The 25,874-nt window shown below is 54.1% G+C and overlaps 1 protein-coding gene across 5 annotated transcripts in view; it reads right to left on the reverse strand.

Moving 5' to 3' along the window:
- THAP4 (THAP domain containing 4) overlaps positions 1-25,874 on the reverse strand; it is a 34,615-nt gene that overhangs the window by 7,633 nt on the left and 1,108 nt on the right. For 3 of the 5 annotated variants that reach the window (XM_070463717.1, XM_070463718.1, XM_020913200.2), the window contains exons 2-5: positions 23,705-24,882; positions 7,034-7,193; positions 5,829-5,938; positions 5,098-5,201 (exon numbers count right to left, since the gene is read on the reverse strand). In XM_070463717.1, the coding sequence (XP_070319818.1) occupies positions 5,098-5,201; positions 5,829-5,938; positions 7,034-7,193; positions 23,705-24,882 (1,552 nt within the window). Of the gene's footprint in view, positions 1-5,097; positions 5,202-5,828; positions 5,939-7,033; positions 7,194-13,364; positions 13,472-17,234; positions 17,308-23,704; positions 24,883-25,874 lie in introns of those variants that run through there. The other 2 variants (XM_070463720.1, XM_020913203.2) reach the window with 2 other exon arrangements.

Here is a 25,874-nt window from a genome sequence, read left to right on the forward strand (position 1 = left end):
TGAAATGATGGGAAAAAACATTTCACACAGTAATGAAGAGACAGCAAGAGCGGCTATACTAGTCTCAGACAAGACAGGTCACAAGAGACAAGGAAGGATGGTCCATGTTAATAAGGGTTCAAGCAGCAGGGAGATATGAGGAGCGCAAAGAGACGGAGCTAAAGGGAGACACAGGCAGGGGCGGCAGCACCACTCTGAAGCTTGGACAGAACCACCAGAGGGGGCACAGGGCCCCGGCCGACCGGGACACGCAGCCCCCCGGGTGCAGGTGGGCGCTTCTCCAGGACACACCATGAAAAGTGGAACTCGGGCGCTCCGGCGTGTCCGACGCGACCCCGTGGAGCGCAGCCCGCCAGGCTCCTCTGTCCATGGGACTCTCCAGGCAAGAATGCTGGAGAGGGTAGCCATGCCCTTCTCCAGGGGGTCTTCCCGACCCAGGGACTGACCCTGGGTGTTCTGCACTGCAGGCGGACTCGCTGCCATCTGAGCCAGCAGGGAAGCTCCAGGACACATCACATGTTTAGCCAAAAACACAGCCTTGATACATTTAAAATGACAGACATCACACAAAGTATCGTTTCCAATTACAATGGGATAAAATTAGAAATCAGTAAGAGGGAAACTAGAGAAATAACAGTTCTGTGGAAATTAAGTGACACTCAGAAGAACCAGTGGGTCAAAGAAGAAATCAAAGAAGGGAAATCAGAACATACTTCAGATGACCGAAGAGAAAACCACATCATATCAATACTTACAGGATGCAGCAAAAGCAGTGCCAAACGGGAAATTTATATGCAAAATGCTTACATTTTTAAAACGAAGAAAAATCTCCAGTCAGTGATCTCACTTTACAACTTATGGGACTAGAAAAATAAGAAGAAACGAACACCCACAGCTAACAGAAGGAAGGAAATAATACAGATATAAGCAGAGGTAAGTGACGTGGAGAACAGAAAAATAACTGAGCAAAAGCTGGTTCTTCACAAAGGTCAGTGATACTGACACACCTTGAGCTCAATGGACAAAGGAAAACAGATGAAAGACTCAAACTGCTAAACTCAAAGATTACACTGGGAACACTGCTACCAAGTTTATAGAAACTAGGGTTATGAAAGAGCAGTAAGAACAAACCAGACACCCTAAGTGAAATGTACAAACCCCTAAAAACACAAAACCTACCAAGACTGAATCGTGAAGAAACAGAAAAATCTTAACAGACCTGTAACCTATACAGAGACTGAACAGTAATACAAATCTGATACCAAAGCAGAGCCCTAGGTCTGACGATCTCACGGTGCAATGTTAGCCATCTAAACATGTCGAGGACTGACACCAGGGCGTCCCGGAGGGCCAGCGGCTAAAGCCTCCGCGCTCCCAGTGCAGGGGCCTGGGCTCAGTCCCTGGTCAGGGAAGTGGACCCCGCACGCTGCAAGCGACACCCAAGATCCCCATGCCACAGCTACCTAACTCATTCCATGAGGCCAGCTGCCCTAATACCAAAGCCAGACACAGACAACAAGCCAACTACAAACCAACATCCCTGACGCACACTGAGACAAAAATCCTCGACAAAATAAGCAAGTCAAATTCAGCAGAGTATTAAAAGGATTATACCCCATGACCAAGTGTGACTTATTCCTGGAATGCAAGCAAGGATGCGTCCAAATATGAAAATCAATCAGTATGATATGTCACATAAATAGAGCGAAGGAGAAAAACCACATGATCATCTTAACTGATGCAGAAAAAGTATCTGATGTTAAAACTGAATACCTTCATGATAAAAGGCTGCACCTGCAAGGTCCACAGGGAACACTGTGCTCCCTGTAAAGGCTGAATGCTTTTCCTGGAGACCAGGAGCAAGGCACGGACGCCCAGGCCCGTCTTCTCTACGCTGCCGCACAGCACTGGAGTCCAGCCAGAGCAACGAGCAAGAAACACGCTGGAAAGGAAGCAGCAGAGCTATTTATGCAGAGGGTCCACACACGACATCCTAAGGCTTCCACACACAGAACTATTACCTTGTGAGTGAATTCAGCAAATAACAGATACAGTCAACACAAAAATCAGCTGCACTTCTGTAGGTTAACAGTGAACAGCCCAAAAAGGAAATTAAGAAAACAACTGTTTCCAATAGCATTAAAGAAAATTCAGGGATTAACCAAGGAGGTGAGACATGTGTACATATTCCAGAAAGAAATTAAAGAAGACACAAATAATTGGAAACACATTCTATATTCATGAATTGGAAGATGATATAATTAATAATAAATACTAAAAAAAAAATAATACTAAGCAAAGAGACCCACAGAGTTAAGAAAATTCAAATCAAAATGCAAATGATTGGTTTGTAGAAATAGAAAGGTCTATCCTAAACTTCATATGTAAATTCAAGTGACTCTCAACAGACAAAAATGACTCTGAAAAAGAAGAACAAAGCTGGGGACACATGTTCTGAGTTCAGAGCTTGACCACTGAGTGAGAGGAGGCAGAACAGTGAGACGCTGGCGTACAGACAGACAGAGACTAGTGGAACGGTCTCGAGAGCCCAGAAATAAACCCGTGCACACACTGTCAAATGATTTTCAATCGGGTTGCCAAGACCATACCATGGGAAAAGGAGTCTTTTCAACCAACGGTGCTGGAAAACTGGATGTCCCCATGCAGAAGAATGAAACCATACCCTTACGTAACAGTAACACAACAAACACCCTCAAAATAAATCACAGCCTTGCAAAGCTAAATCTGTAAAACTCTGAGATGAAACCACAGGACAGGTTTAATGGCCTTGGATTTGGCACTGATTTCCTGGGTGCCAATTTGTAGCCAATGAAGAAAAAACAAACTGTCACTGATGAGAATTCATCAGGATCATCAGCCAGATGAAAACCAAAACTCCACTAGATGCCAGCTCGCATCCACGAGGAAGGGTGACACCAGGAAAACAGCGAATGTTGACGAGGATGTAGAGAAACTGGAACCCCTGTGCGGTGTTGATGGGAATGTAAAATGGTGCAGGCAAAGTGGGAAAGTGTAGAGCGGGGCCTTAAGACACCACAAACGGGATCAGCCACACGACTGCACAACTCCACCTCCAGGCACACACCCAGAGAACTGGTGAGCAGGGTCTTGCACAGATAACTGCACACCATCAGGGCAACAGAGCGCCCAGGCCGAGACCCCCACACACGGCGAGGCTTCTCAGTAAAGCTGCCTACACACTGTAATGAGAGAAGGCTGATCTTTTTAAAAACGGTGCTGGGACAACTGGAAAAAAATGAAAGCATCTTGACCCCTACCTCTTACAATGCAAAAATATAAATTCCCAAATCAAAACCTTAACGTGAAAGGGAACACTGTAAAAACTCCTGAAGAAAATGCTGGTACAAGTCTGTGCCTGTGTTAGGCAAAGATGTTAAGATGCCACAAGAAGCACTACCTGTGAGAGGGGTGCCTGGGAAAAGAACTTCATCAGAAGGAACACACTTTGTTAAAGAAATGAAACAAGCCTCAAGCTGAGAACACAGTCTTTACACATCTACCTGATCAAAGACTTGCGTCTAGAATATATAGCAAACTCTTACTGCTTGAAGATAAGGCAAACAACCTACTGGAGAAAAAGGAAAAGGATCTGAATGCTCACGTCAGGAAACAAAAAATTCAAGTGGCAAATGAGCCTGCGGACTGAATGAGCCACACTCAGTCACCAGGAAATGTAATTACCACCACAAGGGAACGGAAGGCCACTTGGCAGCCTCTGCTTGCGGCCCGGCCTGAGTAGGGGCAGTGGCCTCTGTGCGGCAGCACCCGTGGTGACAAGCCACAGGGCACTCAGGATTCGCCCCGTGACCGTGGAGGCCTCCATGGTGGACTCTGCAGGATCCACTAGAACACGCGCAACAAGGTCCAGGCCCCCTGCTGGCGTCCCCGTGCTGCCGCGCTCGGCCACCGGGGGGTCTCTGGTGCCCACCACGTAAGCACAGGTCTGAGAAAGGCGAGCAGTCCACAGGCGCAAACGAAAGCTATAAAAGCACCAGGAAATGAAAGGAAATTTCATCATCTTGGAGCAGAAAACACGTTCCTCAGCAAGACCCCAAACTCAGGCAGCGTGAGGGAAAGACCCTAGGGGCCACTGCAGAGAGAGGCAGGCGTGCAGCCTGTGGGCAGAGCACACCAGACCTCGGGCTGACGCGAGACCCACACAGCCAAGGACAGAGCGTGCACGGGCATAAAAACCCACCACGAACCAGCATGAGACGGGCCATGCAGAGACAGGCGCGACTCTGAACACTAAGTGTCAGAGCAGAACATGAGCGTGAGAACGCCCCCCGCATTCGTTAGCTAGAGTTTACAACAGAAACGGGACGCCACCTTTCATGTATCCTTCTAAAAAGCCCAGAAATCCTGAAAACACATTGTGCTGGCTGAGGAGCAGGAGACCAGGTCCCCAGCAATGCTGGTAGGGACGTAACTGTTCAAGACACCTGACCGCACACAGCAGGCGCGGGTGATCACATCGCAGTGTGTGCGAGTGTGAGGAGAGGGGAGCCCGAGGATGGCCCAGCCCCGGGAGAGGGGAGCCCGGGGACGGCCCAGCCCTCAGGGAGGGGAGCCCTAGGATGGCCCAGCCCTGGGAGAGGGGAGCCCGAGGATGGCCCAGCCCCAGGAGAGGGGAGCCCGAGGATGGCCCAGCCCCAGGAGAGGGGAGCACGGGGACGGCCCAGCCCTCGGGAAGGGGAACCTGGGGACGGCCCAGCCCTCGGGGAGGGGAGCCCGAGGATGGCCCAGCCCCGGGAGAGGGGAGCCCGGGGACGGCCCAGCCCTCGGGGAGGGGAGCCCTAGGATGGCCCAGCCCCGGGAGAGGGGAGCCCAGGGACGGCCCAGCCCCGGGGAGGGGAGCCCGAGGATGGCCCAGCCCCAGGAGAGGGGAGCCCGGGGATGGCCCAGCCCCAGGAGAGGGGAGCCCTAGGATGGCCCAGCCCTGGGAAAGGGGAGCCCGGGGATGGCCCAGCCCTCAGGGTGGAGAGCCCGGGGATGGCCCAGCCCTGGGGCCGGGGGAGGCCAGCTCCAGTCAGACCCATGGGCCCAGTGGCTCACCTGCTCCACGTGGGGTTCCTTGGCAAAGGAGATCCTGGCAATGGAGTGGGACGCAATGCATAGCTCCTGCCCGTTCACCTCGCCTTCCTCCACCTCCACAATGCCTGCAAGGGAACACGTCAGCCCCGTGCCAGCCGCCCGCCTCTGTGGCCCAGGGCTCACCTCATCTGAACACTGCAGGCACTGAGGCAGCCACAGCCCCTCACAGGACCCCCAGGCATCAGGAGGGAAGACACCACTCCTCTCACGGCTGAGGCCGGTGACCTCTGGGGTGACCCTGCCCTCCCGCTCCCAGGAGATGACAGGGGGGACGTGCGGCTAGAGGAGGGGACCCCCCTGACAGCCCCCCACTTTCCAGGCCGCCAACACCTGGGGCAGCGTGGCTGGCCCTGCTGGTCCACCAGCTTCAGGAAGCGAGCGCTCACTTGAGCCAATGAGCGAAGTACGGGTGACGCCGGCAGGGTCTGAACCCATGGACCTGGTGAACTACTTTAGAATGAACTTCTCTGGGGGCAAAGCCAACTTCCAGACAGAACTTTCACTCCTGGTTGAGGCCCCCCCGGAGGCCCACCTGCATGGGAAACATGGGGCTCGCACAGACGTGAGCGGGAGCGCTGAGACAGGAAGCAGCCCGTTCCCGCAGGAGCTCCCGCAGCCCTGCTCCCGCCTCGGGAAGGCGCCCACAGGGCCCCGGCCAGGCGCCTGTGTGGGCAGCCCGGGGAGGCGCGTACCTGTGTTCTGGGCGCTGACGAAGGCCACCTTGTTGGTGTCGGGCTCCAGGCGGATGAAGCCGCACTCCCTGTGCATGGGTTTGTGCGTGTCCGGGTGGAAGGCGCTGAACCTGGACCAGGAATCGGCAGGTGGGGCCCCAGGCACCCAGTGCCCAGCACAGCACGTGCAGACGCGGTGGGCCACCCTCCTCACCCAGTGACCGCGAAGTGCCACACGGGGCAGGCACGTGAAGGACACAGCGGAGACCCGGGGAGCACAGGGATGGCCGCCCCGTCCGCTCGTCTCTCTGTCGCGGCGGGGCCTGCCCGGCACCCTGCTGTCTGTCATGCAGGGCGTGCCCCCCAGGCCCATCAGCACCTCCCACACTCCTCGGTCTAAACACCCCACCAGCACTGTCAAGCCCATCCCTCCAGCGCTGCCTTCCCACTGCTGAGCTAGCATCCTACTCAGGGGCACACCGGTTCATGTGTGAGACACAAGCGAGCAGCCTGCGACTCGTCACTCCGCCTCCCCTGCAGGCCCACGGCGGGGGCGCAGCGCCGGCTTACGACTCACAGCCCGCGGGCTCAGCAGCGCTGGGAGGGAACCCAGTGCTGACAGCATGTGACAGGCGGGGGTCCCGGCTCACACACCCTCCTGCGACCACAACCCCTCACGAGAAATACATCTACTGCCCACACAAGCACTATTGCCCTGACCCAAACACCTGTTTTCTACTCTCTTCACTTTTCTTTAACGGCGGTCACTGAATGACCAGCATTAAGAGAAAACTAATGAACGCTAGTCGTAAATTCCTCTAAAGGGCTGTGACTCGTGGTTCTGTTTTACACAACCCGGCATTTCCACCTTTTGGTTCATATGCAGGCCATTCTTCCTCCTTACCCTTGCAGTCAGAATAAAATGAAAAGGCACAAGATAGTGCAGCCTCCGCTACCCCCACCCGGTGCCCCCCACCCAGGCGCCCTGCTCTGAGAGTGGCAGGAAGCCCGGTCTGAGACCTGTGATTCCCCTGCCTCTCTCGACCCTGGCTGGTGCAGCACAGGACCACAGGAAAGCCAGGCCCAATCTCCAGAAACCCTGGGGTGGCTGACTTCCACAGGGCACCGCGGATGCCTCCCGTCTGCATTAACAAGCTGAGACTGCTCAGTGTCTCTGGCCAGGCCCAGGGCGGGCACTCATCCTGCGGGGCGTGGCAGGCACTTACGAGAAGTTGAGCATGGGCTGGCCCACGTGCGAGATGTGTGCCTCCTCCAGGTACCGGAAGGGCTGCAGCGTCGGGAAGGTCCCGGCTCCCGGCGGCTCTGACAGCCAGGTGCCCAGCATCCAGGACAGCGGCTCTACCACGGGGCTCATCCTAGGGGGCTCTGCGGACAGAGAGAGGCGTGAGCAGCTGCTGCCAGCTGTCCCGGGCAGCTTAGCGTGAACTGCGCACCATGTACCTGGCAGGCCCCGGTCATCACAGATTGACCTGCAGGGCCTGACCTCGCCCGCAGCTAACATGAGCCTCAATCTCCTCTCTCGGCAGGGAGAACAAGGCCGCGCTGCCGGCAGGCCCCGTCCTGCTGGACCAGCTCCAGAGCTCGCAGCTCCTGGGACACAGTGGACGGCCCGGCGGTGGGGGGAGGCCAGGGGTCCAGGGCCTCAGAGAAGGTTGAAAAGGCAGCGTCACCAGCCCCTGGGCTGGTCAGGGTGCCCCCGCACAGCAGCCCGGCCCTGCGGATGAAGGCAGGGGGAGACCGTGGGCGGCATGACAGGGGGCTCTGGGCCGGGAGGGCGCACCCTGCCCACCAGGCGGGGCCCACGGCAGCAGCGCTGGGCGGAGGCTGCTACCCGCAGGCGCCAAAGGGCCCTGCCACTGAGGGTGAGGGCGACGGCAGGCCTCGCGGGCAGGGGGCAGGTGGGCACTGGGACTGCAGACGAGGGTGGGTGCGCAGACCAGTCTGCCGGGCGCCCAGGCCCCACGCCCCAGGCCCCGCGGTCAGGGTGCAGGCGCTGCTGAGCAGCTTTCCAGAAACCAGCCCGCGGGACTCCCTGAGACCATGGGAAGACGGGGCTGGGCCCGCACGGCCCACCGGGCACGGGGGACAGGGGGGCTGACTCCCAGTCCGCCGGCTTCCCACTCCTGGCCACGCCTCAGACCGAGCGCCTCCAGGCAGACTGAGGGGGCGGGGAGGCGAGGCGGGCGCCACCGAGCCCGTGCAGGAGCCACGCTTCTTTTCTCCTGCAGCATGTGGCCTGTGGGATCCTAGCCCCCCATTAGGGGCCGAACCTGGGCCCCAGCAGTGGGAGCATGGAGTCTTAGCCACTGGGCCCCAGGGAAGTCCTGAGGCTAGGCTACTGAATGGCCGCTTCTGTCGCCAAGCCCCAAACACCAGCACAAAGGAACCAGCTCCTCAGGCGTACACACCACACACAGCATGGGGCTGCCCATGCTGCTGGAAGCACCCTGGCTCCTAAGATCACACCGCCTACGACTGCAGGTGGAGTGCGGTCTGGGAGAACGACCCGGGGGAAGCTCAAAGGGCTCTGGAGGTGGAGAAGCGACTCCCTCGACTGAGAATGCTGGGGACGGAGCGCATGGGGGCCGTGCTCGAGGACCGGCAGGTGGAAGATGGGGTGTGCACCTACGACTTCTGAGATCCCCGAGGCAACAATGGGTGGCCGGGGGGTGGGGGCACACACTCCTTCCTCCTCCGGCCTGGCTGTCTCTCCCAGGACTCCCTTTCCAAATTGCCCGTGGAAAGTCAGGGCTGAGGATGGTGACTCTGGAGCCGACTGACAACGCTCTCACATTTAGACAGCAAGAAAAACCGAGATTGGGACTTCAGGAACAACCTCCAGTGGAAGGAAAGACCAGGAGCTTCGGACTTGGTGGTCTTGGACCGGCAGACCCTGCTGCTCTGACTTCTGGCGACACGTGGCTCCATTCCCTCCTCCGCGACGTGGCTGACACTCGTCCACGGACAGGAACCCAGCAGAAAGTTGACGGGAGACGCGCACACGTGCCGGGAGTGAGCACACGGGGTGGCGTCTCAGGGACAGAAGGTGCAACACGAGGTACTGGCCGGGCAGGAACAGGCAGCCGGTGGGAAAGGCTGGCCGGCTGGAAGAGCCGTTCGCACCCCCGGAAAGGCCCCGGCCTCCCGTCTGAGCAGAGCCCTGAGGCCTGGCGGAAGGGCTGAGGCCCCCCGCTGCAGGAAGCAGCTGGAGGAGGACGGCCCCGCGGCAGCAACGGACGCGGCTGGAAGGGCAGGAAACCAAGGCCGGCAGCCCTCCTGCCCTAGAACCTGCCCCAGAGAGACGGAAACGCAGCCCCCCGAGGCCTGAACACACCGCTCCCCCGGAACACCCCGAACGCCCTCCCGTGTCAGGAGAACAACAGAACATGCAGACATGGCGTGACCTGGCCTCAGAGAGGAGGGAAGCGCCGACAAGAGGCTCCGAGCACGACCCGGAAAACGTGCCTGGGAGAGGGGGGCCAGACCCACACGGCACACGAGCCGTCTGCAGGGCATGCCCGACGGCCAGGGCGGAGCAGGCAGACCTGAGAGCCGCAGGCCACACAGGGCAGCTCCCCACAGCCTGCCTCCCTGAACACCGAGCCCGTGAAACACGGCTGCTCCCACGATGCACTCCCAGAGCAAGACCCCACGCGGGATTTAAAAACCTCACCCCAAAATACAGGACTTCGCCCACCCCGGCATTTTGAAGTACTGGTGGCTACATGTCCAAACAATGTTTCATACAGTATTGAGCTAAACAGCTCATCAAAGCTAACTTCACTCGTTTCCCTTGACCTTTTTGACACATTTAGTAGAAATCTTAAAATTAGGTGGGAACTCACACCATGTTCCCGCTGATAGCACTGGAAAGGAGCATTCAACACTCAGGGGACGGGTCCCGGGAATACTGCTGAGGGGTCCCGCCAGTCTTCACTGAAAGCTGCCGTGCGGTGCCGGCAGAGCAGCTGCAGGAAGCCCCTCGCGCGGCCCAGGAGACGTGAGCGCCAGGCCCAGCGCGCGCGGGAGCGCGTCTGCCAGGGAGCGGGGCGGGCCCGCCGGCCCCCGAGTGCGCCCTGGCCTCCAGGGTGCCCGACTGAGGACAGATCAGGCAGTGAAGACTCACCTGAAAAGCAGATGAGCAGGTGCGCCGTAAGAGGGTGACACAGAACACCACAGACACCTGGGGCCACGTGTCAGAAGAAAGAGCTGTTTAGGTGGAATCTCAAAGCAAGACCCTCAACGCCTGCTGTAAACAAGAGATGCAGCTGACGTAATTTGGAAAGGCGTCCGAAGGTGGGGCCAAGGCAGGCAGCTGGGATCAGGCGTCAGGACCCGACATCAGGCAGAAGGCAGGCCAAGCCCAGCGCACTCCAGCAGACGAGACGAGGCGCAGCCCCACAGCAGCTGAGGGCATGGTCACCGGCGAGGCGTCTGTGGACACTCAGGCCCCAGATGCGGCAGCAGCGGTTATAAAGCAGAAACTGCTGAAGATGCTCAGAGGGTCACAGAAACTAAAGGAAATCTCTATACCTGTTCTCTCCATGTCCAAGCAAACAATATTCAAATAATGAAACAGAAATAACTATATACAGGATATAATTAATGAGGTGACTCTGGTGGACAGACACTGAACTTTGTAGCCTGAAACAAGAGAATACTGCTTCAAGTTCCCCTGAAAGACCCACGAAGACTGACTTTTAACTGGTCAGAGAGCACTTCTAACTTCCAAAAACTAGAGTTCTCTTTCCTGTCCAGTCGCAATGTAACGAGACTAAAAATTAAAACGGTACGGATGTTCTTTAAAACAAGTCATGAGAGAGACGCCAGACACAGAAACGTACAGGTTCCACACCTCCACTCATTGGAACCTTCCAGAACAGGCACGTGGATCTGGCAGGGGTGCTGAGGGCATAAGAGCACGGGGTGCTGGCTCGCCCGCACATTGCTCTGTCTCATTCCCGTAACCGCCGCGGTAAAACTGTTGGCAGTGAGACGTCCGGGACGTAGACGAGCCTCAGAGAGAGCAGACGCCGCTCCCCGGCCCTCTGCCTGCATCACAGCAGGACAGGGCCGCCCCGGGTCCCTGCGGGGACCGCCGCCCCGCAGGCAGAGCTGGTGTTTTAAGGAGACAGAAACACTGACTTGGGGGGTAACATACCCTGACTCCTAAAGGCATGCTCAAATTAAAACGAGCACACTGTGGTGAGGCGCAACCCCTCACCCCAGCCTTGGCCCTGACACGGGGCCGGGGGTGGGGGTGGGGCTCCTTTGCCTCTCACCCCTCCCTCTTCCAGCCAGAGCCTGAGGTGGCTGGCACCACAGAACCCCTGTGTCCTGAACCAACAGCTTCCACAGCATCGAGGGAAACTGCAGCTGCCGCAGCCGGGTTTCCAAGCAAGCAGGGTAGGGTGTTGAGATGCAGAGGGAGCTGCTCCGGACGCAGAGATGCTGCCCGCCCAAAGCAGGACAGGCTGGCAGCCCCTCGCAACGTGAGCCCACCAGCCTGCCAAGCGCAGTAGGAACCGGCCACGAGACCTGCTGGGGTGCGGGGAAGCACACGGCTGAGGCAGGTCCGCGGAGGCGCTGAGGTCTGCCTGCTTAGATTCTCCGCCGTGCCGCCCCGCCCCAGGGGCCCACGGGATCCCCAGCACCTGGACGGTGGAGGACTCTGCCGCCCCGCCCCAGGGGCCCACTGGATCCCCAGCACCTGGACGGTGGAGGACGTGAAGCAGACGTGCATTGAAGATGCCTGTGAGGGGTCCCCACTGTGGCCTCCTTTGCTCAGAGGCAAGAGAAGATGTTTTCATAGGCGACTCCAACAGAGTGTGGGGACTGTCCCAGGACAGAGGTGAGCCGGGAGCAGCCGGGTGGAGAGGGGCCCGTAGCACGTCCCCTGAAAACAGGTCTCCCACAGATGGGGTGGGGCGGCTTCAGGATGGCTTGGTGCATCCCGTGTACCGGGCACTTTCTCTCTGCTGTTATTACGTCAGCTCCACCTTAGTCCCCAGGCACTAGATCCGAGAGGCGGGGGCTCCTGCTCTAAAGGGACAGGACCCCAGCTGCTCCCGAACTGGGAGGGCAGACATGGCGGCGGCTGGTCCGCAAGGGAGGGCCCAGGTGGTCCCGGGAGGCTTGGGCTGGGGGGCCTGCAGCTGGCCCGGACTGTGCTGTCTACACCCGCAGCGCTGTGGGACGCGGGGACGGGGTGTCTGGAGATCCACTAACACCGGTTACCCCCCGTCCCCTGCTCCATGACCACAGCCCTGGGCTGGGTCTACACAGAGGCCGGCCACCCACCCGGCACAGGGCTTGGTGGGGCGCAGGCAGGGAAGAAGCTGGGAGTGCAAACCACAGCCGGGGCGAGAGGAGGGGCTGACTAGCTCCGGGGGTGGGGGACAGGGAGGTGGCCAAGGGGACTGGGGGCGAAGGCCAGGAGCCCGAAGTCGCCCAAACCAGAGCACGGGAAGTGAGGCTGCAGACCGACGCAGGTTATGGAGGTGGTGGCGAGCCCCAGGGGTCATGCTATCCTGGGACGGTGCGGCCGCAGGAGCCACGGTGGACACAGCCCCCAGGACTGGCCAGAAGCACCGGAGGGGGGCGCTCAGTCACTCACTGGACCCTGGACAGAGGGTGGGGGCACTTCGGGAACAGTGGACTGGGGGACTGCTGAAGGCAGGAGCCCCACCTCCAAGAGACTCAACCACGTGTGCCGTGCACGGGTCGGCAGCAGGAGCGCACGCGAGGCCGCAGGACTCCTGCCCAGAAACTGGCTGCCGAGCAGAGCCACCCTGAGCACAGTGGAAACGGAGGCACGTGCCTTCTGGGTGGAGCGCGAGGAGACAGGGATGAGCCGGGAGCCGTGTGCGGTGGGAGCAGAAAGGGAGAAGTGCGCTGTTAACAGTCAGGAGACTCTTGGTGCCATCTGAGCGCACGCTTACAACCACAGGCTCCTATGTCCAGTCCTGCTCTGAGAGACACTTCAGACCCAGTCCTCTCAGCTTGCCATCACGTGCTCTTAGCTGCAATGAATTTAATGCGGGCAAGAACAACACCGGGGGTGGGCAGGTCCCGCGGGCTAGTTGCCCGCCCTGCCCCCGCTGGAACTGCGGTCGGCCCTTGGCCACGGTCCCGTTCCGTGTTTTCACTCAAGTGTTGCAGAGCAGAAAGACCAACAACATGAGGCTTCTGAAATCCGAATGCCATGTGACATGAGCCCACACGTATGCCAGCGCCATCCAATGACACCCTGAAGATCTGTGTATGCTACTCTATGTAAGTTACACTTCACCAGAGAAACGAAAATAAAACAAATTTAAAAGTCAAACAAAGGAAAAGTATGATAAATAGGGATCTGGCCTACTTGCCATTTTCAACCTCTTCAAGTAAATCAGACAGGCTTTTCTATGCATTGTTTCCCTGATTTCACTTTTCTTTTGTTAAGATCTCAACCAATATGCAAAAACAAAAATTTAAATTTTGTCCAAGAAATTTAAATTTTCATTTTTGGACCTAGGAAAGTGAAAGCAGGCTTACCCATCCTTAAGTTTTCTACACTGCAGACACCGCCAAGGTTCTTCAAGGTTGTTTTCTGCCAACACACGGGAAATGTCTGCACCTGGCTGCTAACAGTTCACAGGAAGTGACTGCCAAGCCTGGAGGATGCATTCTGGGAACTGTAGTTCCACAACACAGGGGCCTCCTCAGGGTAAAGTGGAACAAAGGGAGATGACCGGAGACGAACACACCTTAGAGCTGGGAGGAGCTGTGGAGGCTGAGGCGATTCATGAGAGTCAGCCAGGCCAGAGGGGCCAGGCGCCTGGGCAGACTGCGGAGTGGGCCGCTCGTCTGACTGGCGCGCCGCTGCCAGTGGGGACGGACCGGGGCAGCAAGGCAGGCTCGTGCGGCCGGCAGGCAGGAGAGCGGTTTCTGGAGCACACACTCTGGAAACGCCTGCCACGCTGCCTTCTGTGACTCCTGGCACATCTGTGAGCATAGGGGCCCACAGCCCCCAGGGCAGGAAACAAGCAGATCCACCCACTGGGACCTAGGGACAGACGCCTTTGAGGTGCTGCCCACCCCTTTATTGCCTTGCGGGACACCAGTGTTCTCCGCGGGGCAGAGGCAGGGTGGAGAGCCTCGGCGGCCTGGCCAGCGCTGGCTGTGCCAGGCGGAGGGCGCAGGTGGCCCGGCTGGCTCCCGCTGGACAGGCACCCGGGGAAGCCGCTGCTTTAGAATAAGGGCGAGGCCCTCCTTCATCACCCAGGAGATGGAAAGGCCCCCAGCACACCCGGGAACACAGGATACGTCAGAAAGTAGAGCATGTTTTCCGTAAAACACAGAAGACATAATAAGGGCCAAATCATTCCTGCTTGCAGATGAGCGCTACCACCGGTTGTCGAGTTAACCCAGGTCTCAGCTGAGAGACTGTTGGAGCTCACAGGGCAGCCTGTCAAGGTGGCCGAGTAAAACCAGCCGTCTTCCTGCCGGTCAGCAACAACCAAATTACTCAGACGAGGGGCCCCACCTTCCACTCTACAGCTCCTCTGCAAGAAACACACGGCACTGACAATCAGTGACTCTCCCTGGATTCATCAGAGAAACCTGGCCAGATGTCTCCCCCAGACCTGGAGACACCTGAGGAGAGCAGCACTGAAGTCCGCTCGCCCGGAGCAGAAGCTCTTCGGGCCGGCGGGCTGGCGGGAACCCCGGAGGCAGCCTGCACGGGACGCCAGGCTGAGAGTGAGCACCTCCCGGGGCTGCGGTCCCAGGGGCCCCACAGTGTCCTGGGGTTCATCTCCAGGAACCACCAGGTTCTCACCAGAGAAAGAAAAGAAAAGAAGCGAAAAGAAACCACGAGAGTCCCTGGCCACAAGCCCTGAGCGTTCTCCAAAACAAAGGCCTGTGCTGTGGTGAGAAGACGTCACCATCTCAGGAGGTGGGGAGGCTCCTCCCCCTCCTCACCCTGGCCCCTGGCCTTCTGGTCTCATCCAAGGAGGGGAAAGGAGGGGAAAGGAGGGGAAGAAATACTTGTCAAGGTCACAACCTGGGAAACACCAGCCACTAAAAGGCTGAAATTTAATCAGACTATAAAATGCTTCCCCTCCCCCAGACCACTCCTCAGGGCTCTCATAATAACAGGATTACAGGGGAAAGTGCCCTAAGGTACAGACTCTATGAAAAGTCTTTAGAGAAACCCTGAGTCAAGGAGGAGGCAACAAATAAGGACAAGAGAGGAACCTGAAGCACTGAATTATGCAGCTGCAGGAGGAGACAGGGGACCAACCCCTGGTCAGGTTACCACCACGCTTCAAGCCGAGCACCTGCCTACTTCAAGTTTCATGACACCATGTCCACCTTCCTACAAAAACTACAGGCAGGGTGAAAGGCAAGAAAGAACAGTCTGAAGAGACACAGCAGAAATTCTGGAATTCTCAGACTGGGATCTGAAGTAACTGTGATTACTACGCTAAGGATTCTAATGGGAAAAGCAGACACATAATATAAGAAGAGAGAGGAAATACTGACGGCAGGGCTGAGGAAAGAGGGACTCTGAGTATCTGTCCGTAAGAACTTCCCCTACTGAAACGCAGAAAGGAAAAAGAGGGAAAAAAGAGAACAGAGTATCAAGCAAATTTGTGACAATAAAAAGGGATACATACACATGATGAGAATACAGGAGAAGGGAGAAGGAACAGAAAGAAATATGTGACGGAAAAACAGCTGAGAATTTTTCAAAGTTAACAATAAACACCAAACTGCAGATCCAGGAAACTCAGAGAACACCAAACACAGCAAATACCAGAATATCTACACCTCGGCGAACCACACTCAACTGCAGAGAACCAGAGACAAGGGGAGTGTTGAAAGAGGCCAGAGGGGGGAAAACCTTATCTCCACAGTAAAAACCAGAGAATTACAATGAACTTCTCCTTAGAAAATATGCAAGCAGGAAAAGTGCAGAGTCCTACATTCAGTGAAACGATCCCTCAAAAGTAAAGAGGAAATAAAGACTTTTCAGACAAAAACTGAGCAAATTTACTGCCAGCAGACATGACCTGCATGAAACGTTAAATGTTCTGCAGAGAGAAAGAAAATGATACAGGTCAGAAAATCTGAATCTAAATAAAAAAAAGAGCACTGGAGAAGGAAAAAATTAAGGTAACAATAAAATGCTTTTTTTTCTTAACCGACACAGTAGACAAATTTGTTCAAATTTTTGGCTGAAACAGGGTGAGTATACCATTAAGTGAAACAAATGACAGCTAGTTCATGAGGGATGAGAGGGAGGAACTGGGACCCGCTGCTAAAGGCGCCTGCACAACCATGAAGCAGTAGAGCCGTCTGAAAGTGGACCCAGAGTAGCTGTAAATGGACAGCGTGAACTTGTGGAGGACTACTAAAAAGAAGCAGAGAGAGAGAAAAAAGTCATTCAGTCGTGTCCGACTCTTTGCGACCCCATGGGCTGTAGCCTACCAGGCTCCTCTGTCCATGGGATTCTCCAGGCAAGAATACTGGAGTGGGTTGCCATTCCCTTCTCCAGGGGATCTTCCCTGGATCGAAGGGATCGAACCCGGGTCTCCCGTACTCCAGGCAGACGCGTTACCATCCGAGCCACCAGGGAAGCCCTTAAAAAGAGAAGTATGACTGATACGCTAAGAAAGGACAGAAAGTGAAATCAAGTTAGATGCGCAAATGAAACCCACACAGATTAGCTGTAAATGGACACTGTGAACTTTTGGAGGACTACTAAAAAGAAGTATGACTGATATGCTAAGAAAGGACAGAAAGTGAAATCAAGTTAGATGCGCAAATGAAACCCACACAGATTAGCTGTAAATGGACACTGTGAACTTTTGGAGGACTACTAAAAAGAAGTATAACTGATATGCTAAGAAAGGAAAGAAAGTGAAATCAAGTTAAATGCGCAAATGAAACCAAAGAAGGCTGAAAAGCAGGAACAAAACAAAAGCAGCCAGTGGCAAGCAGTTACAAACATAAGGGACATGAATCCAGGGACAGCAATGGCCAGTTCACACTTGAGAGGCCCAAAACCACCCATCAAAAGATGGAGCCAGTTAGAGACCATATGGAGACCCACTGTATGTTGTCTGTGAGACCCACCTTATATACAGAGACAGGTTACAAGTAAAGGGATACAGAAAGATATACCATGCTAACAAGAATTAAAGACAGCTGGAAAGCAGATATTAGGACAAGAAAAATCTCCGGGGATAAAGGACAGCAATATTACATAATAAACTAGGGGTCAATTCTCCAAGAAAATGTAATAATCCTTAAGGCTTACATACCTAACAACACAACATCAAAACATGAGACAAAGACGAACAGAACTGCAAGGAGAAATGCACAAATCCATGGTTACAGTGGGAGACCTCAACATACTGCAAAACGGGCAGATCCGGCAGGCAGCCAGCAGAGCACATGTGAGCTCTCCAATCATGGACCACTGTGCCTGCTGGTTTTAGGTGTCAGCCTGACTGGGCTACGAGGACGCTGAACCAGCTGGCGGGACGTTACTTCAGGGGGTGTCTGTGAGGGGCCCCCAGGAGAGCTCAGCGTCTGAGCCGCGGCACTGAGTAAGACTGCGGGGCCTTGCATGTGCATGCGCACCAGGGGCCTCAGCAGGACAAAACCGTGGAGGAGGGCAAACTCACTCTGCTCGAACTGGGGCCTCCAGATGGACCAGGGGTTCCCCACCCCCTCCCAAGCCTTGGAGCAAGGACTGAATCACTCCACCAGCTTTCCTGGTTCTCCAGCTTGCCATCCGTAACTGTGGGAGCCAATTCCTGTAATAAATTGCCGTATACTCACACACATCCTACTGATTCTATTTCTCAAAAGAACCCTGACTAACTACTACTTTAGTCAACATCAGTAGAACAAACATTATGCCCAAGCTCAGGCTCACAAAACACATTCACTACGACAGGCCACGTTCTGGGGCGCACAACATGCCTAACACGTGTACAGAACACAACTCATACAGAGGATGTTCTCAGACCACAGTGGAACTAAACTAGAAATCAGAAACAGCAAGAAAGCTGAAATACCACCAAATACTTGGAGATTAAATAAGACACTTCTAAGTATAAAGTGGGTCAACAAGGAGGAAGTCTCAAGAGAAATAAAAGAACACTTAAACTAAATGGAAATGAAACTACAAAAACTACAGCTTACCGAAATTTGTGGGATGCAGTAAAAGCAACGCTTAGAAAGAAATGTATAGTGCTGAATGCGCATATTAGAAAAGAAGAAATAATGGAAATTGAAAGTAGAGAAGAAAAAGCAATTAAGCTGAAAGTAAGCAGAACAAAAGGGGGAAAAATTAGAATAGAAACCAATGAAATTGAAAACAGGAAAATAAAGAAAGTCAATAAAATCTGAATGCATATATTAGAAGAAGAGAAACAATTGCAATTAAATAATCTAAGTTTTCACCTTAGGAAAATAGAAAAGGAAAAGTACTTAAGTTGAAAGCAAGCAGAAGAAAAGGAAAAAAAATTAAGAGCAGAAACCAGTGAAACTGAAAACAGGAAAATAAAATCAACAAAAGGTTGGCTTTTTCGAGATCAATAAAACTATTAACACTCTAGCTTAGTTAACAAAGGAAGGCAAAGACAGAAGACACAAATTACCAATATTATAAATAAAAGAGGAACATCCACTACAATCCCACAGACATTAAACTGTTTAAAGGATACTATGAACAACTTTATGCCTAAAATTTGGTAATTTAGGTAAAATGGATCAATTTCTTGAAAGACAATACTACCAAAATGTATACAAGGAGAAATAATCTGAATAGGCCCATATCTATTATATCAGAGAAACTGAATCAATAACCCCCAGAACAGAAAGCATCAGTCCTAGATGGGCTTCTAGAATATATGAATTCTATCAAACACTTAAGGAAAATTTTACCTATTCTTTATCATCTCTTCTGGAAGGAAGAAGCAGAGGGAATACTTTCTAAATCATTCTATGAAGCCAGAATCACTCTATTATCAGAATCAGACAAAGCTATTAGAAGAAAGTAAAACTACAGATCTCTCTCATCAACAAAGATACAAAACTCAACATGAGCAAATAGCATCTAACAATGTAAAAATGTATATATACCATGATCACTTGGGTTTGTTCTAGTATGCAAGCCTGGTTCAGCAGTCTAAAATCTATCAATATAACCCAAATGTCCGTTGTAAGATGAGTGGATAAACAAAACGTGGTCCATCCATACAGTGGACTACTACTCAGCCTTCAAAGGAAAAAATTCTGCAATATGCTACCTCATGGATGTACTCTGCGGACATCAGGCCAATCACAGATGGACGCATACTGTGTGATTTCACGTACAGGAGTCAGAATCAGAGAAGCAGGATGGTGGCTGCTGACGTCTGGGCGAGGGGAGAAGGGGCGTCACTAACAGGGGCAGAGTCTCCGACTCACGTGAGTTCCAGGACGGCCGTGTGACAACTGTGCCGTGGTGTGCATGGATTTAACGCCACTGCACTGAAGGCTGACAGACTGTTACGGTAAATTTTTGTTGTATTTTAACTCAATATTAAAAAAGGCACAACAATGACAAAAAGAAACAGCTATCAGGCCATAAAAAGACACAGAGGAACTCTCGATACAATCCTGCTGAGTGAAAGAAGCCAGCCCAAAGAGGCTGCATGCTCTGGTTCACAGCATCTGCACCTCGCAGGCTTGGGACTTTCCTGAAGAGGCAAAACTACAGACAGTCCTAAGATCAGTGGCTGCAGGGGTTGGGAGGGACGGCATGAACAGGTAGACAGAGTTTCAGGGCAGGGACATGACTCTACGCTGCTGCACTGAGGATATGTGCTCTAATGTACTCGTCAAACTCCAAGCATACGCCATCCCGTGGGCCGACCTGCCCAAGCATCCCCGGGGTATGCTTGTATCCCGGCTGGGAGGCCTACAGTGGTCGCCCTCCACCAGGCCTTCACCAGGGCAAGGCTGGGTGCTCCTGCATTTGTATTCATTTAAAAGATTCCTTTCTGTCTCTTCCCCACTGTGTTTTTTTTTGTGGAGTACAGATTCACCTTCAGTGGTCTGAAATTCCAAAATTTCTACCCATCCAGTATTTTGTTTAATTCTACAGAGTTGGTCTTAAGTAAGATTCTCTTGAGATTGTATCTTTGAAAGATATTCTTTTTTGTTAATAAGTTTGTCAGTGGGTAAAAAAAAAAAAACCCAAAAACCTCAAATATAAGACAGTGAACCTAAATGTAACCTATGGGACTTAGTTAATAACAACGTATCAGTATGGGCTTGTAACTAGTAATACAGTGAACCTCTAGCACAAGTGGAAATGTGAGATGTTAGCAGTAGGGAAATAGCGGGGAGGGGGGAATTCCTGTGCTGTCTGTTAATTTTTCTGTAAATCTAAAACTTTCCTTAAAAGGAAAACCCAAACTATTAGAAAACAGGGCTTCCCTGGTGGCTCAGCTGGTAAAGAATCCGCCTGCAATGCGGGAGACCTGGGTTCGATCCCTGGGTTGGGAAGATCTCCTGGAGAAGGGAAAGGCTACCCACTCCAGTATTCTAGCCTGGAGAATTCCATGGACTATGCAATCCATGGGATCACAAAGATCCCATGTGTTCACTGGACAGAACTGAGCGACTTTCACTCATTAGAAAATAATCAATGGAAGGTAGGGAGTAGGTAGAAATACAGATAAAATAAGATTATCAGAATACTGATAAATGTAGAAGCTGGGATGGGAAGTTGGTTCAGCGGGGTTATTACACTTTTCTGTTTCATTTGTCCAAGTTCAAGATTTCCACAATAAAAGCTTTTAAAACCCCAAATTAATTCAAGAATTGTATGTATAAGGAAGAAAACTCAGCTATAGCCCTGAGGGCACCGCTGACTCACACTCGACAGTGATCATCCGTGTCTGTGGGGATGTTCACAGGTCAGCGAGCAAGGTGGGAACAGCATGGTCAGGGCAGGGCAGAGACGGGATAAAACGTTCATCCTCCCTGGTTCACAGAAATGCCTGCAATGTGCCCGATGCAGCCAGACACCCGGAGCAAGCCTGGGCTCTGTGAGAGCGAGCCTGTTCTGTGGGAAGACCACTCAACAGCAGCTTCTGGGGGGCAAGCTTCCCAGACCCAGAATGTGCAGCCCCAATGGCCCGGCTGCTGTCGTGGGTGTTCTGTCCAGGAAAGGGGGCCTGGCTAAACACGTGTGCGGTCCCTTCAACACAGAATCCCTGCAAAAGAACTGAAGACCCCTGCACTGAGGAACAGTTGAGAGTGCAGCTGGTCTGGAGGACAGCAGGGGGAGCTCACAGGCGGGGACTCGGGGCGCCTGCTCCCCTCCCTGGGCCCATCTCCCCGTGCTACCCACCCCCCCAGCCTGTTCCTCTCAGTCCTCAAGGCTCTTCCTCAAAACCTCCCTGTGGAGCCACGCTCCCTCCCAGCTGCTGCCCGCTTTCCCCAGGCCCCTCACGGGTAACCCTCTTAGAGCCTGGTCCCTGGCCACCCTCAGCAGCCCCCTACCTTCACCAGGTCCCCACCCAGCTCTGTCCACACCACTCCAAGGAGACTGGTCACCAGTGACCCCGTGTGGCCGAGGCAGCCATCTTTCCTCCACTCTGGTTGGAGCTGCTGCACCCAGCTGGGCTCCCCCTCTCTGCAACACCTTCTGCCTGACAGTGCAGACACACGTTGGCCACTTTAAGCAGCTGGGTGCTGGCTCTCTGGCTCCAGACCTGAGGGGCGTCTCAAACTTGACTCCTCTCAAAATGTCACTGTCACGGGGGCTCCCCTCAGGTCATTAACTGTTTCCCCCAAAGAGGGCAAAATTGCTAACGATGTATAGTGGTGAGTAAAGTAACCGGCACGAGGTGCACGTGCGTCGAGCACGGCTGTGATGGGGACGCGCGGATGCGGCTCTCAGATCAGATGAGACTGGCACCTGTGAGGGAGGGTGGCTGGGGGCCAATTCACTCAAGAGTTTACAGAAAGGCAGGACGAACGCTGGCAGTCACCCACCAGAGCGGAAAAGGAAACGAGAAAGCCTAATTACAGGATGAAGAAGCAGGCCCAAATTTCAACTTACTAATCATCCCAGTTGTAAGCGTATTAAATTACTATATAAAATGGCTCTCAGGTTGAGTTAAAATATAGATACAAAATAAAGGCATAGAAAAAGTTTGAAAATAAGGAGATAAAGAAGTAAAACTTTAAATGGGACAAAATGGCTTTTCTGTTTGATAACATGCAGGCACACTCACGTGTCCAATAACTTACGTGCGAAACTGCAAAGACTTTCAAGAAGCAACAAGTGAGAGACCTACCTCCCTTCTCAGAAACCCAGAGCGGTGGATACAATAAGTTAGGAAACAGATCAGCTGACCAATGAAATAAAGCTAGATCCAGCGCTGACAAGAACAATGTAACCAGTCTGGGGAGAGTACAAGTTCTTCTCCCTGCGGGGGAGGCTCTGTGAGATGGTCACACACGCAGACTGTACTGGGCCTCCGTGAAACCTCAGCAGATTCTCTAAGCTTGCCAAAGCACTGTACCTGAACAATAAAACAAAAATCAGCTCCCTTCCCCCAGGCCATGCCCTTGAAAAACCATGGCACCCTCCTAAATAACGCTGGTTAAAGGGGGAATCAAGGCTAAAATTACAAATGCTTTAGAAATCAACAGCCCAGAAAGCAGCGGGAGGTGGGTGTGCAGCGCAGAGCCAAAGCGACAGAAGGGGCCAGCCTCACCTGCAGGATTGGGAAACACGCACTGTCTCAAAGGAGTCAGCATTGCCCTCCAGAAGCAGAAAAGCCATGAATGCAGGAGAGCAGAAAGAAAGGAGGATGAATGAAGAAGAAAAACAACGGAGACTGGATTAGTGCAGGTGGCTTGGGAAGAACCGCTACAGTGATAAACTTAGGGCCATTTGACCAAGAAGAACAGAACAAGTACCAGAAAGTAGTTAGTAGGTACGAGACACTACAAAACTGCTTTAAAAACACTAGGAGAGAATGCAGTGTGTAACTGTGACCAGCACATCAGGACGGGTTTGGGTTTTGCTGGATTTTGGTTGTGGCCCTGGGTGGGGTCCAGGAAACCCTGAAGAGCCTGTGTCACACTGTAGCCTTTCCTCACCTGCAGTTAATTACAACCCAGAAGACAAGCCCAGATTCAGACTAAATGCACAACGTGGGAGGAAAATGGTTTCCACCTTCATACACTTAATCGGCAAGAGACACTACCCTCACAACAAATTTTTTAAGAAACAAATAGCAAATTAGGAGGGAAAGCAGAAACATAAGTGATAACATATAAAATATATATCCAACCTATTTGTATAGATACAAAGATACGTAAATAAAAGCATAAAAACTAGTCTAGCCACCTGGGAAGCCAGATGGGAAAGGGGTGTCTTCTCAGCCTGCAAGTTTCTGTAGTGTTCTTAAGAGAACATACTCTACTTCAGTAGGCGTTCGCAATCTTAAGGTCAGTATTAACGTTCACAACTATCTAACATCAGGAATATTTGTCACAACACAACCGAAAAGGACTTCCCTCTGATTTAGTCTCTTCTCATCTCTCTGGCGGTTCACAGTTTCTGTCTTGACTCAGACCTAATTCCCCAGGACTTGGCCTGTGGCGTGCGAGGGGAAGGGCCTCCCTCGCCAGGCCCCTCCAGGTGGGCCTGGGTCTCCCACACCTCCTTCTGCACTGGCTAAAGCCCTCAGCTGCAGCTGCCACCCCAGCTCCTGTCCCTCCGCACGGACCGGGAGACGGCGCACGGGGGCCCCTGGGCCCCCGAGAAGCCCCCTGTGACGCCCGCGGCGCGGGGCTCGGGTACTGACCGCGGCCAGGGGGCAGCAGGCTGCTCAGGTGAGGGAGGCTCAGCCTCCGCAGCTGGTCCAGCTTCTGGCGCAGCTCGCGCACCTGGCTGTCCGAGCGGCTGACCCTCTGGCGCAGGGTCCGCAGCTCGCCGTTCTTCTTCTCCACCTGCTCCCGTAGGCAGCACACCTGGCTCTTGCTCTGGCGGGAGGAGAAGCAGTAGGAGTGCAGCGAGTCGATAAGCTTGCAGGCGCCTGACGCCGACAGGATGACCTCGTTGATGGACATGGGGCTGGCGTCGCTGTGCTCACTCTGGACGGCCTCGGCTGCAGGCTTTGGGGTCACGTCGGTGGGAGGCGCCGAGGCACCCTGGGCCGGCTTCTGTGGCGTGGCGGTGAGCGAGGAGCTCGCAGAGGGGCAGGCGCGTGGAGGGCTCTGCGCTGGCCCCTTCTCGGGCCCGGGGCTGCTCCCGCTACAGCCGGGCTCGGCGTCTCTCCTCGGCCGCTTCCGCTCCACAGGCTCCCGGGGGATGGCCGGCCTCTCTCGGGCGTGCTTGGAGGAGAAGCTATAGGAGTGAAGCGAGCCGATGAACTTGCAGGCCCCAGAGCCCGGGGGCGTGAAGTCATCCGCGGAAACTCCGCTCCTGTCCCACCTGTCGGCGGGGGTGGCACCCTCGTCACCAGCATCCACAGCCCCTGTGCTGGCTTCTCCCTGGCTGCTGGAGGTGGCCACGGAGGCCGGACCGCCCTCCGCATGTCCACCCGGAGGCTGCCGCACCCGCTCCTGACCAGCAGCCTCCCGGGAGGCCCTGGTCGCGCTTCGGCCCTGCGGCAGGGCCCGCTTCAGCTTGCGGGGCTCCGGCTTGGCCATTGGGTTTGCACTTGAGGACGACGGTGACCCTGCAGCTGCCTTCCCGTCCGCGGTGTCACTCGCCTGTGCCCTTAGACCCGCCGAGGCCTTCCCGGTGTCCCTTCTCCGGGGGCGGCCATGGCCTCCAGCCCCCCTTTTCTTCTCCGCCAGGTGGAAGATGGACGGCACGGCCGTGGGCTTGAGCAGGCGGTGCTGGTCCTCCAGTCTCTTGGAGAAGCTGTCTTTGGTGAAGTGCTCACTGCAGAGGAAAGAATACTTAGTGGGGGTCCAGTTATCCCTCTGAACAGCCTTCAACCACTGCATCAGACGCTTTGAGTCCTTTAGGGGGAATCTGCAGGATAAACAACAAATTACAAAAAAAATAATTAAAAGGCCTCCCCCAATACTATTAACTATAACAGGAGAATAACACTTTTTACAAATACCTAGACCTGTATTGACTTTCCCATTTACGAACTTAGTAAAGATCTAAAGAACACCTTGTACTTGCAACCTCTTAGTGGAACAGAAAGGTGAGACATGCTCTGCCTATCTTTAAGGAGCTAGAGTCCATGGGGCAAATCAGAGGTGAAGGCGAATACCTCCTCCTAGGCTGCAGTAAATAACCTGCAGGGACACAGAGTACTCGGAGAGACAGAGCCGGATGGCATCGCGACAGCAGGAAAGGCTCCAGGAAGTAGTTCCTAGAAGCTCACAGCAGGCCAACCCTCCCGGTGAGCTGGGATGCAGGACTCTGGACTAGCTAAGAGGAGGAAGGATGGCTGCCCATGAGCACTCCCGCCCCCACTTAGAAGTCAGGTCCGGTGTCAGCCAACAGAGATGGGGGCATGAGGCCAGGAGAGCACCCCACCCCAAGGTGTCCCAGCTGTGGCTCAAGGAGCTGAGGGTGTGAGACAGCTCTAAGAGGAGGCCCTGGGCTCCCAACACACCAGGAGTAAGACCGCTCCCTTTAAAAAGCAACCAGCCCCTGGAAGATACTGAATAAGATACTTAATAAATATTTTTTTTCTTCATTCAGGCCAGATCTTTATTTTGAAAACTCTAGTGAAACTGCACATGCAAGTGTTGGGGTGGTGCGGCCACTCTGGACGGCTGTTCCCCGCACCTGAGTCCATCTAACCCACCTGAGCGCTGCGGGACCAGGACCCACGGCGAGTGGGGGGGGGGGGGGGGTGGGCAGCTGGAATACCAACTCCTCAGCAAGTTCCAGCAACTCTGACCTTCTAAATTTCCTCACTGCTTTGGGAGCTCATTACCCTAAGACTTGCCGCACCCCCAGTTCCCAGGTGAGAAAACTACTGGCTCTGGAGGGAACTTGAGAAA

Source organism: Odocoileus virginianus, unplaced genomic scaffold, assembly GCF_023699985.2.
Source record: "Odocoileus virginianus isolate 20LAN1187 ecotype Illinois unplaced genomic scaffold, Ovbor_1.2 Unplaced_Contig_5, whole genome shotgun sequence".
Lineage (NCBI taxonomy): Eukaryota > Metazoa > Chordata > Mammalia > Artiodactyla > Cervidae > Odocoileus > Odocoileus virginianus.